The 17,277-nt window shown below is 33.4% G+C and overlaps 1 protein-coding gene and 1 pseudogene across 1 annotated transcript; one reads left to right on the top strand and one right to left on the bottom strand.

Moving 5' to 3' along the window:
• Positions 1–3,278: 3,278 nt before the first annotated feature.
• LOC107654060 (L-threonine 3-dehydrogenase, mitochondrial-like) lies at positions 3,279–7,955 on the top strand (annotated as a pseudogene).
• A 1,682-nt stretch (positions 7,956–9,637) lies between these two features.
• cunh8orf74 (chromosome unknown C8orf74 homolog) lies at positions 9,638–13,986 on the bottom strand. The gene is made up of 4 exons (XM_016440678.1): positions 13,876–13,986; positions 13,396–13,585; positions 11,792–12,189; positions 9,638–9,895 (listed from the first exon to the last, which is right to left on the bottom strand). Exons 1-4 carry the CDS (start codon positions 13,918–13,920, stop codon positions 9,695–9,697), a joined length of 834 nt encoding a protein of 277 aa, XP_016296164.1. The 5' UTR covers positions 13,921–13,986; the 3' UTR covers positions 9,638–9,694.
• Between the last annotated feature and the right edge of the window lie 3,291 nt (positions 13,987–17,277).

Here is a 17,277-nt window from a genome sequence, read left to right as displayed (position 1 = left end):
GTCAGACTCCTTGTTACCTAATTTCTATTTTCTTTCTTCACATTATTTTTCTTACTCTTCTTTAAAAAGGGTTCACCCAAAAATGAAAATTCTGTCATTAATTACTCATCATCATGTCGTTCCAAACCAGTAAGATCTTCATTTATCTTCGGAACACAAATTAAGATATTTGTGATGATATCTGAGAATGCTTGTGCATTCCTCTGCTTGTAAACAAGGCACAGTGCATGCGTGTTCTCCGTCAGAACGCCGGCTCCTGCGTCAGCAGCATCACACGCATGCGTCGTGGTACTCTCGTGAACGATGTCCTTACTTTCTTTCTGGGTCTTGAACGTGGTAGTTGTGTTGCTGTCTATGCAGAAAGCTCTTGGATTTCATCAGAAATATCTTAATTTGTGTTCCGAAAATGAACAAAGGTCTTATAGGTTTGGAACGACATGAGGGTGAGTAATTAATGACAGAATTTTTTCAGAGTGAACTAACCCTTTAAGTATTTTTTTTTCTCTTCTTTCTAGCTCTGTTCTTTTATTATACATTCCCTTTCCTTTTTTTCCTTCATTAAGCGCACCTATGTGAATAAGCATATACTATGTGGAAACATGGAATTGGAGAATTTTCATATTCTATAGCTTCCATATTTTAATAAGTTTCTCAGCAGTTGAGCTCTCTTTTCACTCAATAAACAAGTAAAACTTCCACTTCCACTGCATGAGTTTAAGTCCCCAAAAAAAGAGCACATAGAATATAAAAAGAAAATGGTAATAATTAGTGCTGGACATTGACGCACATTTAAAAACTATTTTAAATGAAGTTTCTACTCCAAAGAATTTTCTGATTTATAAACATTTAAACAGTGGTTGTGATAAAAACTTGTTTTCATGACATTTGTTCAAACATTAAATACTGAAAAACGGATTACATAAGACATGATAAATTTCATTAAGTTGTACTGTATCGCTCAACATACTTTATGATGCTTACTCACGTTTATTTCATGTATTAAAATATTCACACACTGTATAAATATTAACAGTATATATACGGTAAATATATTTATTTAATTAGCATTTTTTTCCTCATTTAAAATAAGTATATATTGGAATATAATTATTTGTTTAATATATCATTTCATAAAATATTATTTAAATAATATTTAAATATTTTATATATATATTGTTTAATAATGTAATATTTTTATTACAAATTTTTTCAGCTTTTTTTCTTCTTTTTTTTTTTTGGTGTGCCATTAGGTTTTTTTTTTTTTTAATGGTTAGGTTTTTTTGTATTAAAATAGCATTATTTTCACTTTTAAAATTCATGAAGTAATGATCATTAATATGCATTTTCTCTTATTTAATATCATTTTATTATAAATAAATATATTATCCAATAATCAGTGTAACAGTTTGGTTCATATTTGGTATGGTTTTTGTTTCAAGGATGTTACTCTTTTGCAAGTGAGTGGGGAAAGAACGAGGAATGTGACTCATGAAAATTCCCACAAGCCTGATTGGGTGCTAAATGTCATGCAGGTGTGGGAAAAGTCCTTTGGAAACAAGCCCTACAAGTCTTCCAGCACATCACAGTGACACACAGTCCATGTTCAAGGGTTCACTGAGTTCAACGCTTTATATAAGAAAACCCTTTAATGAGAATAGATGTTCAGATTCTGTAGTACTCTTGCTAGTTAATTACAAGACAGAGGAAATTTCCACTGGCTCCCTGTGGAAGACATGGAATTGATTCACTTAGACTAAATAAATGGTCTGAGCACAATAACCTCTCTGAGTCTTCTGTCTGAGGAGAGGCTAAAATACTCAGTCATTCATAAAGAAGGTTATTTGTGTTCATTATTGCTCTGGTTTACATTATAATGCTGAATTCAAGTACCAAAGTTTATGTACATATATAGGTCAAGTCCATTACCAGATTATTAACGGTCTATGTAGGAGACAGGGAAACATCATCTCTGTCATTTGAGTAAGAAATAAAATGCCACATATTCATCATACAAATAGAGCTGAAATAAAGACTAAGTTCACAAGCTATTTATACACGCTAAAAAATGCTGGGTTAAATATAACCCAGCGCTGGGTTACAAAGGGACAAACCCAGCTATTGGGTTGTTTTATCCCAGCTATTGGGTTGTTTTGACCCAGTGGTTGGGATGTTTTGAACCCAACCGCTGGGTCAAAACAACCCAATCACTGGGTCAAAACAACCCAATAGCTGGGTTTGTCCCTTTTTAACCCAGCATTTTTTAGTGTAATGTTGCAAGAAAAAGAAAACCCATTTATATTTATTTTTTATTATTATTTGTATTTTTGATCTGACAATATATGTTATTGTAACTTATGAACTAATTATAATAAACTATCAATACAGATAATATCGAAGCAAGTGAAAAGTATTTTGTGCCATCTTTCTGTCAAATAAATGTCACTTCCTTTGACTTTAAATTTTGTATTTAAATTTTTTTTAATGTCATATTAAATTACATTTGAGTGTGTCTTTAAAAGTTTTGAGGCCACTATAATAACAAAACGAAGCTAATTTACTAATGTAATCATTGTATACAATGTAAAGTGGGCGTGTCTCTGGTTGACTGGCCAATCACAGCAGACAGCGGCTCACGCTCCCTATAGGAGACCTGTAGCTGATACAATCCTGATGGTCAAAGAAGAACTGATGGTCAGTCCTGTCAAAGACATTTACACCTGATCCTTGTTCAAACTAAGAGATTTTAGCTTTTTGTCTGATATGAAAAATGAAAACTATCATTTTTACTTCACAAATCAAAAAAATATTATTGTGTCCACAAATCTCTCATTAACAAATAGCCACAAAAACATAATACATTGTCATAGATCATTAGCCTACTTTCCCGACACACAAAAGTAATACAAAAGTATTATGTTTGGATGTGCATTTCTGTGTATCTGCCTTATTTTGCAATGTAGAAGTTTGCTATTGACTCCAGATTCATTAGCCGCTAATGTAGAGGAATAACAAAGTGCAGCAAATGACAAAAGCATCTGCGCTACAGACCAGTGTGTTTATGATTATGATGATAGTGAATTAAAGTCATTATAAAACACACTAGTTTGCAATATCAAGCAGCATAATGGACTGTTATTGTACAGCTAAAATAACTGGAAGTGAATGAACCCGGAAGCCGTGCAAATTCAAACTTAGAAATGGCAGCGCCGCTCTTAGGTTAAAAATAAGGTGGATAATGATGCTCTTTATTCATCTCTTTGTGTTGACAATAGTAGAAGATGTCCTGTGTGAGAGCTGTGAGAGGTCTGGCACCCGTCTGTGGCTTTCAGTCTCTCGCTGTTTTATCTCGTGGTGTCAGTTTCTCTCCGCGCCAAGTCGCATCGGATGCCAGTTTTCACTCGGTGTCCTTCTCTGAATCTGATCATCCCCGAGTTCTCATTACCGGTATGAGAGCAGGAGACAAGTGATTGCTTTTGTGATGCACCGTTTATTGTGTAATCCTATTTATAAAGATTGTCTTTTTTATGATGCTTTGAGGCCTAAAGGGATGTTATATAAACCTTTAGATGCCATGTTTCCCTGGTTACCACATTCTGAAGCATGGAACGTAGTCTCCATGGCAACACATCACTGATGATGAGATTTAATCATATTTTCTGTCTGTTTTTATTTCAGGAGGTCTGGGTCAGCTGGGAGTAGGGCTGGCCAAACTGCTCAGGTGAGACTGAAGCGCTTTCAGATGATTTTAGAACTTCACATTGAAGACCCCGCCCCCTATGACATTTTAACCAACCAGGTGTCACCATGTGAAAGGCAGACAGGCAGGGGCTGTTTCTGATTGGTTAAAAAAGTGCAGCAACTTTTTTTTGCTGACTACAGAATCTAGGGTTGTCACAGTAATATCTGTCAAGCTGTAAAGAATTTTTATGCATGACATTCCAGAAAAAATCTTGTTTATTTCCCTTTTTTACAGGAAGCAGTTTGGAAAATATAATGTAATTCTGTCTGATATCAGGAAACCTCGAGCTCATGTTTACCAAAGCGGTGAGTGTCAGTATATTCACACAGTGGGCAGCATCCTAGAAACTGAAACATTTCACATTTCTTCTCCAAAAGTGATGTATGTACTGTACATGTAGAATTTATTAATAAAATATATTGATCTATATTTTGAATTTAAATATATTTTATTTTTTAGAATATTTACTAATATAGGTCGCTGTAAATGTGAATATTTAAATAAAATATATAATAAAATAAAATTACAAAAATAAATAATAATGTTTATAATATATAAACATTGATATACCTCTTTCAGTATTTAAATTTATATATTTATATTTTTTGGCACTTAATTGTAAATGTTGACTTCATGTACCTTTATTTATTGAAAATATATAGTCAGTAAATGCATATTTTAGTCACAATTCTTCTACAAATTTGATATATGCACATGTATGAGTTCATAAATATAAACTGATCTGCATTTTGAATTTAAATATATATATTTTTTTAAATATATATTTATGTATGCATATGTAAATGAATATTTCATATTTAAAATATATAATAAAATTGGCAAAAATAAATAAAAATGCTTTTAATAAATACAAATATTTATATGCCTGTTTTAAAATCTTTATTTTATTATTTTACATTTTTAATTATTTATATTTATTTTTGTCATTTACTTAAACAAATTTTTACTTGTTCTATTCACTTGTGGTGTGACATTTTAGTCATAATTCTTCTCCAAAAATGTTGTATGTACATGAAACTATGTAGATTAGTTTAAAATTATAGTTATAGAATATATTGATCTATATTTTAAATTTGAATGTATTTTATTTTTAGAATATTTATATACAATTTATATATACACACAATATAAATGTTACTAATTTATATGCATATTATTTATTTTAAATGTTATTTATTTTTATTTTTATATCAATTTTGGACTCTTAAATTTTCACCTCAGGTCCCTTTATATTTTCTGACATTTTGGACTACAAGAACTTGTGTGAGATTGTTGTAAACAACCGCATTTTGTTTTCGAATTTGTCATTGTGTTTTCTGACTTGTTATAATGCTTTCTGAATTGTTGTTGTGCTTTCTGAATTGTTATTTAGTTTTTTAGACTTGCATTTGTGTTTGTAATTTGTTATTTTGTTTTCAGAATTGTGATTTGCTTTGCACTTCTCGGCCACCGTACCTGGTTGATACACTACAGCGCCCTACTGAGTGCAGTCGAAGAGGCCAATGTGTCCCTTGCTCGTGACGTCAACATCACTGGTTAGTCACCGAGGTCAGTCATCTTCAATCTCTTATCAGCGGTAAGGTACACTGATGTTTCTTTTCTTGTTTTCTCATTTTTAGAGATGCACAATGTTCTTGATGTCGCAACAGAACATGGGCTCCGTCTCTTCATCCCCAGCACTATTGGAGCCTTTGGCCCCATGTCCCCTCGTAACCCAACCCCGGATCTGTGCATCCAGCGCCCACGAACCATTTACGGAGTGTCCAAAGTTCACGCTGAGCTAATGGGAGAGGTCGGTATGCTTTTGAGAGAACACCGGCAAATCCTGAACCTTTGTTGGGACTTTAATTTTAGCATTATATTAAATGAAAAAAATGAGAGTACAAGCGTGATATGTACCTGTAGGTAGTAGGAAATACATCTAGTTTCATGAGGTCTTAATGCATATTAATATTTCTAGCTTTGTTTTTTTTTATCACAGTGTATCAGCTTTGTGATGCAATATTCAAGTCTTTACATTTCTGTATTGTGTATTACAGTATTACCATCACAGGTATGGTCTTGACTTCCGCTGTCTCAGATACCCAGGAATCATTTCTGCAGACTCTCAACCTGGTGGAGGAACTACAGGTAAGCTGAAAGCAAATTAAATATATTAGATGAAAAACGTAACTTAAAAAAAAAAAATTATTAAAACTTAAATTAGAGAATGTTGCCGTGTTCTTACTGTAAACTAAAACTATTAAATAAAGTAAATAAAGCTGAAATAAAATAGAAATATTAGAAAACTGAAAATGTTGCCTTGTGTTTTATGGAAACTAAAGCTATTAAAAGTTGAATAAAGCTAAAAATATAAGATGAAACACTTAAACTTAGAAAATTAGAAAATGTTGCCGTGTGTTGTTATTGTAAAGTATTAAAAATTCAAATTAAGCTTAAAATCTGAAAATAAAATAAAAGCTGAAATAAAATAGAAATATTAGATGAAAACATAAAAAAAACTTGAAAGAAAACAGAAATGTAGCCATGTGTTGTTATTGTAAATTAAAAGTATTCCAAAGTAAAATAAAGCTGAAATAAAATAGAAATATTAGATGAAAAATTAAAAAAGTAAAACAAAATAAATGTTGCCATGTGTTGTTAATGTAAAATAAGAATATTAAAAATGTACATAAAGCTGAAATAAATTTGATGAAAAACCCAAACTTAAAAAACATTAAAGAAAATGTTGCCTTGACAACTAACTGTAATAAAAATAAATAGAAATAGAAATAGAAAAAAACTAATAAAATGACACAATTGAAGCACATAATAAAATTATATATATATAATAACACTTCAACTAAAATGAAAACTGAAAATATAAAAATAAAAGCTAATCCAAAATATTAGTAACTACTATAATAGTAAATAATACTAAAATATCTGTGTTAATGCATCTGTGTAAACTTTTGCTTCCGTCTCTTCTATCAGACTATGCTGTTCAGATCTTCCACGATGCTGTGAAAACAGGTAACTTTGTGTGCAATCTGAGGCCTGACACGAGACTCCCCATGATGTTCATTGATGATTGTCTGAGAGCCACTGGAGGTTCTGGAAGCTCCTGCTGAGGTGCTGTCCATGCGAACGTACAACATCAGCGCCATGGGCTTCACTCCAGAGGAGCTGGAACAAGAAATCAGGAGGCACCTGCCAGACCTGCAGGTCGCCTACGAGACTGACCCAGTTCGACAAGCCATTGGTGAGAGTCTAACACATCAGTCATCGGCCATCCAAGATGTAGATGAGTTTGTTTCTTCATCAGATTTGGAGAAATGTAGCATTACAGACACTCTGCAGTGGATGGGTGCCGTCAGAATGAGAGTCAAACAGCTGATAAAAACATCACAATAATCCACACCACTCCAGTACAGCAATTTATGACTTGTGAAGTGAAAAGCTGCATGCTTATAAGAAACAAAGCAATCATTGAGGCATTTTAACTTCAAACCATTGCTTCCAGCTAAAATATAAATCCGTAATCCACAATATTGCTTTTAGTGAAAAAGTAATCTGGTCTGAATCAGGAGAGAAATATGCACAGATCAAGCACTTTTTAAAAGATAAAACAGTTTAAAACGGCTCTAAACAAATATGTTGGTGGATTTTGATGTGAGAGGACAACAGTGGATGAACTTTCTCACTGGAGGAAGCGTTATTATGGATTATGGAAACAATGGTTTAAATTTTAAAGTGTCTTAATGATTTGTTAATTTGTTTTAAATTCAAACATGCAGCTTTTCGTTTCACAAGACGTTAACTGATGGACTGGAGTTGTGTAGATTATTGTGATGTTTTTATCAGCTGTTTGGACTCTCATTCTGACGGCACCCATTCACTGCAGAGGATCCATTGGTATACAAAGATGTATTGCACTCCATTGCAATGTATTCTGATCATGCATTGCATAATCTTTGGTGGATATGCAATGCAAAAAAAAAAACATTTAGCAGATTATGTAATTTTATCCCATCTTTATTTATCATTCCAAATAGTTTCTGTGTTATTTCTTGTAGCTGACAGCTGGCCAATGGTCTTTGATGACAGCAATGCCCGCAGTGACTGGGGCTGGAAACACAACTATGGTTTGCCAGAGCTGATTCAGACGATGCTCAACTTCACCGGTTCAAACTTCAGAATGCTTCGAGCCAACTGAACACCATCTGCAATCATGTGTCTGAGTTTAGCTGAGATGTTTGGGACCTAATGGAACGGATGGTAATTGGGCTCTGCAGTATACTATGTAACGCACTGAGATTAATGAAGGTCAGATTTTCTTCATTTTTCCATATGTAGCAAATATTTGCACACTTTTCCTGGTGAAGTAAACCAAAGATTTACAGGGTTCAATTATATCATTATTCTCCTCAATCATCTTAATAATTTAATAACCTTCCTGATTATATATTTTATATTATTTAAGCCTAAATTTGTTTTGTGGAATCTTTGTTCTGTAGCAATCAGTTTAAAATAATTTAGTTTTTTATCAGTGAATTGACTAAATTCTGAGCTTTATAGATTTTTTTTTTTGCTAGAATAATTTACACTACTGTTCAAACGTTTGGGGTGAGAAAGATTTTTTTTAATCTTGAAAGAAATTAATTTTATTGTGACACTGAAGACTGGAGTAATGGTGCTGAAAATTCAGCTTTACCATCACAGAAATATAATACATTTTAAATTATATTACAAAAGAAAATTATTATTTTAAATTGTAATAATATTTGGTCACACTTTATTTTAAGGTCCAATTCTCTGTATTAACAAACAATTAACTATGACTTTTGCCTCAATAAACTCCTAATTTGCTGTTTATTAATAGTTAATAAGGCAGTTAAGTTTAGGTATTGGGTAGGATTAGGGATGAAGAATATGGTCCTGCAGAATATGTGCTTTATAAGTACTAATAAACAATGTTAATAATAGGCACGTTAATAAGCAACTAGTTAATGGTGAGAATTGGTAGCTATACTAAAGTGTTACCTAATATTTCACATTATTACGGTTTTTAATATATTTTTAACAAATAATTTCAAAGGTATAAAAATCGTAGACTCCAAACTTTTGAATGGTAGTGGTATTTAAAAGATTTTATGGAAGAAATGCAGTATCATAAAACAACAATCCTAAATATGGTGCTATTTCTGAAAGGCGTTATTAGCCTCTTTTGGTTTTATTAAAATAACCTAATAACCTCATTATGGTGCTTACAGTGTAGCTGGATTAGATTTTTTTTTTTGTACTTGAGGGAACATTTGATCTAATTATAAAGACTTGACAAATGTAACTCCACAATATATATGTATGTATCTTTGATGTTTGGTTTAGTTGTTAATGTAATGCCAGCAAAAGATTATTGAATACATTTTTAAGAATCATTTGAGAATCACTCTTCTTCAGTTGATGCAATCTTAAAGGGATAGTTCTGAGTTCACCCAAAAATGTAAATTATGTCATTATTTACAAACATGTCTGATTTTCTTGCTTCTTTCTTCAGAAAAGAATATATTTTGAAGAACATTAATCCGATTAAACTGTCCTTTTAGGTTGTCTAAAACAACCTTGGCTTGATTTTGAGCAGATGAAATTGCACAAACAATTTTAAAAGTAGTGAAACCTCACTGCCAAAATGTTCATATGCTTAATGAAACGCAATCAGAGCTGCTGCTGGTTTTCTGTGGTCACTGCAAATGTTTAGGAACTTTTTTGAATGTGGGTGTGAATTTCCTAATTTATCACTCCATTTGGTCAACATGAGTGAACTGGGTTTGTAGAAATCAACCGTATTAGCTCTAGTTTTGATGTGGACTCTACACACAACACATACATACAGAGCAGGTATCAATCTTTAATTTTCACAAATATCTCAAAATAGACATTTTATACAACTGTATTTCAATTCCTCTTCTTCTTTGATTTTGTGGGAGTCGCCACACAGTTCTTTCCAGGCAAAACCGGTTGATTTGTACGGTGTCTTTGTACTAGTTGAGACTTCTGGCTCAACAGATCCTCTGTGAGACAAACTTCCTTCATCAGAGACTCCATGATAATCTCTCCCTGCGACTGTAGAAAACTGCGCAGCAATTCTTCAACCTCCTACAGTAGAGAATATGAGACAAAAAGAAGATCCTATCATTCATTTTATTCCCATTGAGTTTCATTAAGCACCAAAAAGAACTTAATGAAACATTAGTATAATTAGTCACAATAAAACCCATTTGTTTGCTTTAGCTTGTTTCGCATTAGACAAATATTCACATTGTTTTCCAGTGAGAGAATAGAGAGAAAACTGCTGGGTCTCTGAAGTAAAACTCCCATTTATTTTCTCCATAGAGAATTTGATTTTCGGTGATAGCTTATAAACCTTTGGAGGCAGACCTACCACGAGCTCTGAGGCTGTTAAGTGATGATATATGCTTCTGTAGAGGCCACAAGTCTTAGTCCAAGTGTTATTTCAATTAGGACAAATACATCTGGAACCAAAGCTGCTGAAAAAGTGGCCGTGGCTGTTGTGCTCAGCAGGGTTAAATAACAGCGTTGTTGTGTGTTCCTTTAATCCATCTTATCTGGTAACTGCTGACAGCCTTACGATATTAAGTAAGAAGTGGTCGAGCTGTGAATGTCTTCATTATGAGGGTGATAACCGTGAGATAATACACAACAGAAATAATCCTCTGTTGCTTGTGTCGGTATGAATTATTACAGCCTTCACATTCCACACTGTGCTACAAAATGGCAAAGTCTGCAAAATACAGTTTTTAGGTCAGTGCTGGTAGCGGTTACGCAGCAGAGCCGCTCGCCAATAGCTTGCAGATGAACTTTGATGGTTTTTGAAAAGGTAACAGTGTGCCACCAGCTACAGGGCAGCTTAGGAGGATCACAATCCTGTTTTATATCAGCGCTGAGCAGGAAGCTACATTTCAGGTTACTGTCCAAACAATCCGCCTACTTACATTTCTTCCTTTTGATAAACACGTCAATGAAACGTTGATAAAATACAATACAAACTTATATTCTTATTATAAATCATCAGTATGCAGTGTGTAATAAGACAAGCATCACTATTACCATTTACTTCACTTTTCAAAGCAATCTTTTTTTTTTTTTTTTTGAAAAAAAGATCCTATAGACAAACATTGAATGAATTTATAGAGCAATTTCTAGATGCAAGAATTAAACAGTAGATCAGTAAGAAACCTATAAATACGGAAGAGGATTAGGGCCAAGCAATAAAAAAAAAATTAAACCATCTCGAGATTAAAGTCGTTAAATTTCAAGAAAAAAAACGTTCAATTTCAAGAAAAAAGTTGAGATAAAATGTTGAGATTAAACTCGTTACATTTCGAGAATAAAGTTATGTTTCAAGAAAAAACTCGTTAAATTTCGAGAAAAAAAGTCGAAATAAAATGTTGCGAATAAACTCATTATATTACGAGAAAAAAGTTGTTAAATTGCGAGAAAAAAAGTCGAGATAAAATGTTGAATAAACTCATTCAATTACGTGAAAAAGGTCGTTAAATTTTGAGAAAAAAGTTGAAAATGTTGAGAATAAACTCAATAAATTACGAGAAAAAAAGTCGTTAAATTGTGAGAAAAAGCTCGTTAAATTTCGAGAAAAAAGTCGAGAATAAACACACTCGTGTCATGTTCATTTCATCTCGTTGGACGGTGTTATTTAGCGTCAGTGGGGTTGGTTGGAGAGTAATGCATTTCTTCCTTTTCTCATCAAATATCACATCGGAAAAGTGGAAATCAATTGCTTAATGAGTATTTAATAATAATGTATTAATTAGGGGTAGACAGGCTACAGGGAGGGCTTTGTTGTCCCAATAAGGCAGCATCTATTTAATAATTTCAATAAATAAAATCATTTTTAACATAAGAGTAGGTGCGACATCAGTGTGTGAGGCTTCCGGTGTTAGTATCTTTCACAGAAAATAGCTTCAATGTTGCAAAATAAGGTGGATACTGTAAATAACTGATATCTTGTACCTGCATGCTCATCCGGCCTTCATATGGAAGTCTGTTTAAACTGGTCTGCAGCGTTGCCATCATCTGAGCTTCAGCCGTCTCTTTGAGTTCCTTGATTTCAGCTTCTTTTCTGGACTGAGCCAAACTCAGCTCTTTGAGATCCCGCTGATGTTCCCACTCCACAGCATCTGTTCCCTCACTGAGGGGCCGCGGGTGAGGGGGTCTTTCAATCTCGAGCTTGCATCTGATGTGTTTAACACCCGTCTCACCGTTTAAAACCACCTGATAGAGCCGCTGATGAGGAACGTATGTTTTCACAATATAGTCCAGGAGAGCAGCATGATGGGCAGTGGAGAGACGAGGCTCTATCTGTGATAAATGATCCTTGACGAGGCAAATGACCTCTGATGTCTTCAAACCTAACATGAATATTAAAAGCAGAGATTATCTGTTATTAGTTAAAGACTCCAAATGATATTAAACATCTATCTATCATCAATCTATCTATCTATCTATCTATCTATCTTTCTATCTATCTATCTATCTATCTATCTATCTATCTATCTATCTATCTATCTATCTGTCTATAAAAACAATCTATTTATAATCTATCTATCTATCTCTATCTAAGAACTAAATCTATCTATCTGTCTGTCTGTCTGTCTCTCTATAAAAACTAAATCTATCTATCTAGCTATCTATCTATCTGTCTGTCTGCCTATAAAAACTCTATCTATCTATCTATCTATCTATCTATCTATCTATCTATCTATCTATCTATCTATCTATCTATCTATCTCTATCTAAGAACTAAATCTATTGATCTATATATCCAGCTGTCTATAAAGAACTAAATCTATCTATCTATCTGTCTGTCTGTCTGTCTGCTGTCTGTCTATAAACACTAAATCTATCTATCATCTATCTATCTATCTATCTATCTATCATCTATCTATATATCTATCTATCTATCTATCAATCTATCTAAGAACTACATCTATTGATCTATATATCTAGCTGTCTATAAAGAACTAAATCTATCTATCTGTCTGTCTGTCTGCTGTCTGTCTGTCTATAAAAACTAAATCTATCTATCTATCTATCTATCTATCTATCTATCTATTGATCTATATATCTAGCTGTCTATAAAGAACTAAATCTATCTATCTGTCTGTCTGTCTGTCTGTCTAAAAACTAAATCTATGAATTGCAGTCCGTTCACCGAATGATGTTTTTGTGTATATAACCTGGCAAACAGAAAAACCGCCAAGAGTGGCATGTTTTTGTGTATAAATACATAAAAAGAATTTTAATGATATATTGGTATCGATAACAATACACATTTATTTAAAGGGTCAACGCAAGCTGTGTGACGCCATCAAACTGAGCACACAGATTTACAGTAACTGCATTTATCCTAATCAGAATAATGAATTAGAAATTTCAGTTATAAATTAAAGTAGTTTGCGTAATATTTAATTTGGTATGAACAACAAAATATAAAATAACGTGCATAGAATTCTGGGCGTCCCTGTGATCACGTGATAAATAAGTATTAGTAGGTCATCAGAAAGTAACACATTATAGCAACAGCAGCAGGGTCGGACATCGCTGTGGTGACCCACCTTTGAGTTTGGGCAGGAGATGTTTGCTGATGTTTGCCACCTGTCCTACTGCTGACCACGACAGTCCTCGAGTAACTGCAAACATCACATTCTCATACACAAACTCCTGATGTAAATACTGGCGTTTATCGTCACCGTCAAACTCCGTCCAGTGAAAACAGCCGCTCAGACGCTCGATGCCTTCATCTCTCTGAAACAACACATATCACAAGAGCTTCCAGACAACACCTGCCGCGCGTTAATGCGCCTTAAAGCATAACGCGTAATACAATTAAATCTTAAAGCGTCCTTCACAGCTAATGATGGATCTAACGTTACTGTATCGTGACTTCAGACGCCTCGTCGAATCTGCTGCGTGCTTCACGCTTCTATCAACAAGTGCGTGCGCAGGTAAAAGCCATTGCTTCTTCACTATATATCTAAATAGTGTTTATTTGTGTGAGAATGCGGTGCAGTCAGAGGTAAAGCGCCGCGGGTTACCTTCATCCTCGATATCTCCTGTAATGTGTGTGTGGAGGCCATCATGAGTTGTGTTTGTTGCCAGGGAAACCCAGAGGACTTGATACTGCACAGTGTTTCTAATGCATGTTGTAGGCCTATGCAGTGTTGGGGGTAACGCATTACAAGTAACGCCAGTTACGTAATCAGATTACTTTTTTCAAGTAACTAGTAAAGTAACGCATTACTTTTTAATTTGCAAGAGAATATCTGAGTTACTTTTTCAAATAAGTAACGCAAGTTACTTTTTTTTTCCAATTTATTGATTGACAGCTCTCCTGTCCCCATGTTGAGATAAAAAGTAACGCAAAAGTAACGTAACACATTACTTTCCATAAAAAGTAACGAAGTAACGTAATTAGTTACTTTTTTATGGAGTAACGCAATATTGTAATGTATTACTTTTAAAAGTAACTTTCCCCAACACTGGGCCTATGTTCTGTTTTATATACATCAACTTATACTTGGTGTAAAATTTATACATAATGTTGTGATATTAGCCTAATATTAATTCCATAATGTATGATTTCATAATACTGCACCTTTAACCCAATATTTGCTTTTGAAATATTGTGACATTAAAGATCATTTTGGGCTATTAATTCTATGGTTTCATAAAACGGCACTTTTGACCCAATATTTGTCCAAGTCATAACAATATTATGATATTAATGTTAATATTGTATTATAATTGTGCTGTCAAACGATTACTCGCATCCAAAATAAAAGTTTTTGTTTGCATAATATATGTTTGTGTATGTGTATATTTATGTATATATAAATGCACACACTTACACGTATATATTTAAGAAAAATATGTTATGTTTATATATTAAATATATGTATATATAATATAAATTATATGAATATAAATATATATATATGTAAATACATGTAAATATTTTCAAAATATATACGGTATGTGTGTGTTTTTATATATACATAATAAAGATACACAGTACACACACATTATGTAAACAAAAACTTTTATTTTGGATGCGATTAGGCCTAATCGTTTAACAGCACTATATTATAATATGTACATATTATTATAATTATTCTATTATAATATATACATACAATACATATTATACGCTTATTAGGTATATTCATAATTTAACATTTCCTTAATATATATGAATATATTTAATTGAAATTAAATTTAAATGTTATATTTTATATCCCTATATATTTACTTATATTAATAAAATATATTATGAATGTAATATCTTAAAATTACATAATATTTAAGGATATTATTGTTCTTATTTTTTGTATATTATATATTATGTTATGACATTAAATATATACATATTATTATGATTATTGTATTATAATATTGTATATACAGTATATACATATTATACTGTTATTAGGTATAATATTTATAATTTAACATTTCATTAATATGTATGAATATATTTCACTGAAATTAAATTGACATTTTATATCCCTATTAGGGCTGTCAATCGATTAAAACTTTTAATCTGATTAATCACGTCCCTTTCCAAAAAAGGACACCAAAGAACCAAATGATATAAGGAGCCCATATAAGCACATATGAAAGAAAAAAAAAATCAGAATTTTAGTATGTGTACAGTGCAACAGCAAAGAGCTGTTTTACATTTTAGAGAAGCCAAGTTGCGATACCGAACAGGACCACATGGAGATGCCAAAAAAACCTAAACCAACCGCCTGCTGACTGCATAGATCTACTACATTACACGATCCATTCCGTATAACTAAACACAGCAACATAAACATGACAAATCAAAACATTATCGTGAATGTGTGTGGAAACAACATGAATGTATGGAAATGTCTGTGCCTGTGCATAAATAGCCTACAATGTGCGATCAGTGCGTCAAGAGCACTCATACACAGGGCCGGATTTACGCATTGGCATTCTAGGCACGTGAAGAGATATATAATATTTTGTTATACTATGAGCTATCTACAACAATAAAAGAACCAAAACCTCAGAAGACATTGAGCAAATAAATATAACAAACAATAGGGTAAAAAATTACAAACTATTTCCATGTCTTCCACCTTTTTTATGTACGGAAATCACACTTTCTCCGGTTCTCTCTCATAGACGCACACACACGCACTCGCGCACACACGCGGAGACGCGGACAGAAACTTGTCGTCAATGCCGCCCCGCGAATTTATTAATAAAATATTTTCGCAGCTGAAAAGCTACATGACATTTCTCAGTAGGGAGGTTCTTGAAGCAGTTTAACTTAAAGATTACTTAAATATTCTTAAAGATTCGCTATTAGTACTAGTAGACGCTGCTGCTGAACACTACTGAGAGACGCACAGACACAGGTATTCATACACGCTTAATATCTCTCTCTAATAACTGCATTAGACTGCATTAATAACTGCATTAGCCTGCATATCAATGGCTCAAGCCGCTGTTATTAGCTCTAAAATGACGTTTTGGAATTTGCAATGGAAGGTTTGGGATGAGGTGCGTAAAAAAAGTTCAACACATTTCAGGACGGAAACATGTCAAATGTCTTGAAACAAATCATCTGAACAATATTTGATGTGTGGTTGTGACTCCTGGCCGTTAAAATTATTAGAGCAATAACTCCCGATGTGGTACGCCGCACCTATTAATGGTCTTTCTGAGTTCTCAAACAAATTAGCTATACATTCGATTTTTATTGACTTATTGCGATAGAATACACTGTAACGTTTCCACTGATTAAGAAAATAGTTTTGTTTGCTTGGGTGGTAATATTAGGCCTATTATATTAATAGGGAAGGGGGACCCAAAAATTAGTTTTGCCTATGTCACGAAAAGAGGTAAATTCGGCCCAGCTCATACACGCATTATTATAACGGACTCACGCGTGCTTACTGTGCTGTACGACTCCTGTACGCCACCGCAATCGTCTTACTTGATTGCAGTCTTCATCCATCAAAACTTTACTAGCGAGACTGGTTATCCAGTCGAGAAAACGTAGTTTGCGTCTCATCTGGCCATACAGCGGTGGGATGTATTAACAATCCGTTCAGTCTGTACTTCACACAGCGCGTTTAAAGCGAAACACACTGGAATGAATAATTCACTTAAGATCGTGTTACTTACATTGCTGTCTATGGAGGGTCAGAGAGCTCTCAAAATGCATCAAAAATATCTTAATTTGTGTTCCGAAAATGACTGGAGGTCTTACGGGTTTAGAACGACATCAGGGTGAGTAATTAATGACAAAATAAAGCAATAAGCCCCAGGAAGCCGTGGTTTACAGTGAATTTATAACGGCTAACGGGCGTTGTTAGGTACGACGCTAAGCAGAGTGCACAACCCCCTTAGCTGTTATAAATTCACTGTAAACCACGGCTTCACGGGGCTTATTGCTTTTATAA

This window comes from Sinocyclocheilus anshuiensis, unplaced genomic scaffold (genome assembly GCF_001515605.1).
Source record: "Sinocyclocheilus anshuiensis isolate Anshui unplaced genomic scaffold, SAMN03320099.WGS_v1.1 scaffold1561, whole genome shotgun sequence".
Taxonomy (NCBI): Eukaryota; Metazoa; Chordata; class Actinopteri; order Cypriniformes; family Cyprinidae; genus Sinocyclocheilus; species Sinocyclocheilus anshuiensis.
The sequence above is the reverse complement of the archived record's forward strand: the minus strand, read 5'-3'. Positions and strand labels throughout refer to the sequence as shown.

Coding starts and splice junctions, on each gene's coding strand:
- cunh8orf74 (XM_016440678.1), bottom strand. CDS start 13,920: ATGATGGCCTCCACACACACATTACAGGAGATATCGAGGATGAAG. Junction 12,190..13,395: donor TCTCCTGCCCAAACTCAAAG/GTGGGTCACCAC, acceptor TATTCATGTTAG/GTTTGAAGACATCAGAGGTC. Junction 9,896..11,791: donor AAGGCCGGATGAGCATGCAG/GTACAAGATATC, acceptor TCTCTACTGTAG/GAGGTTGAAGAATTGCTGCG.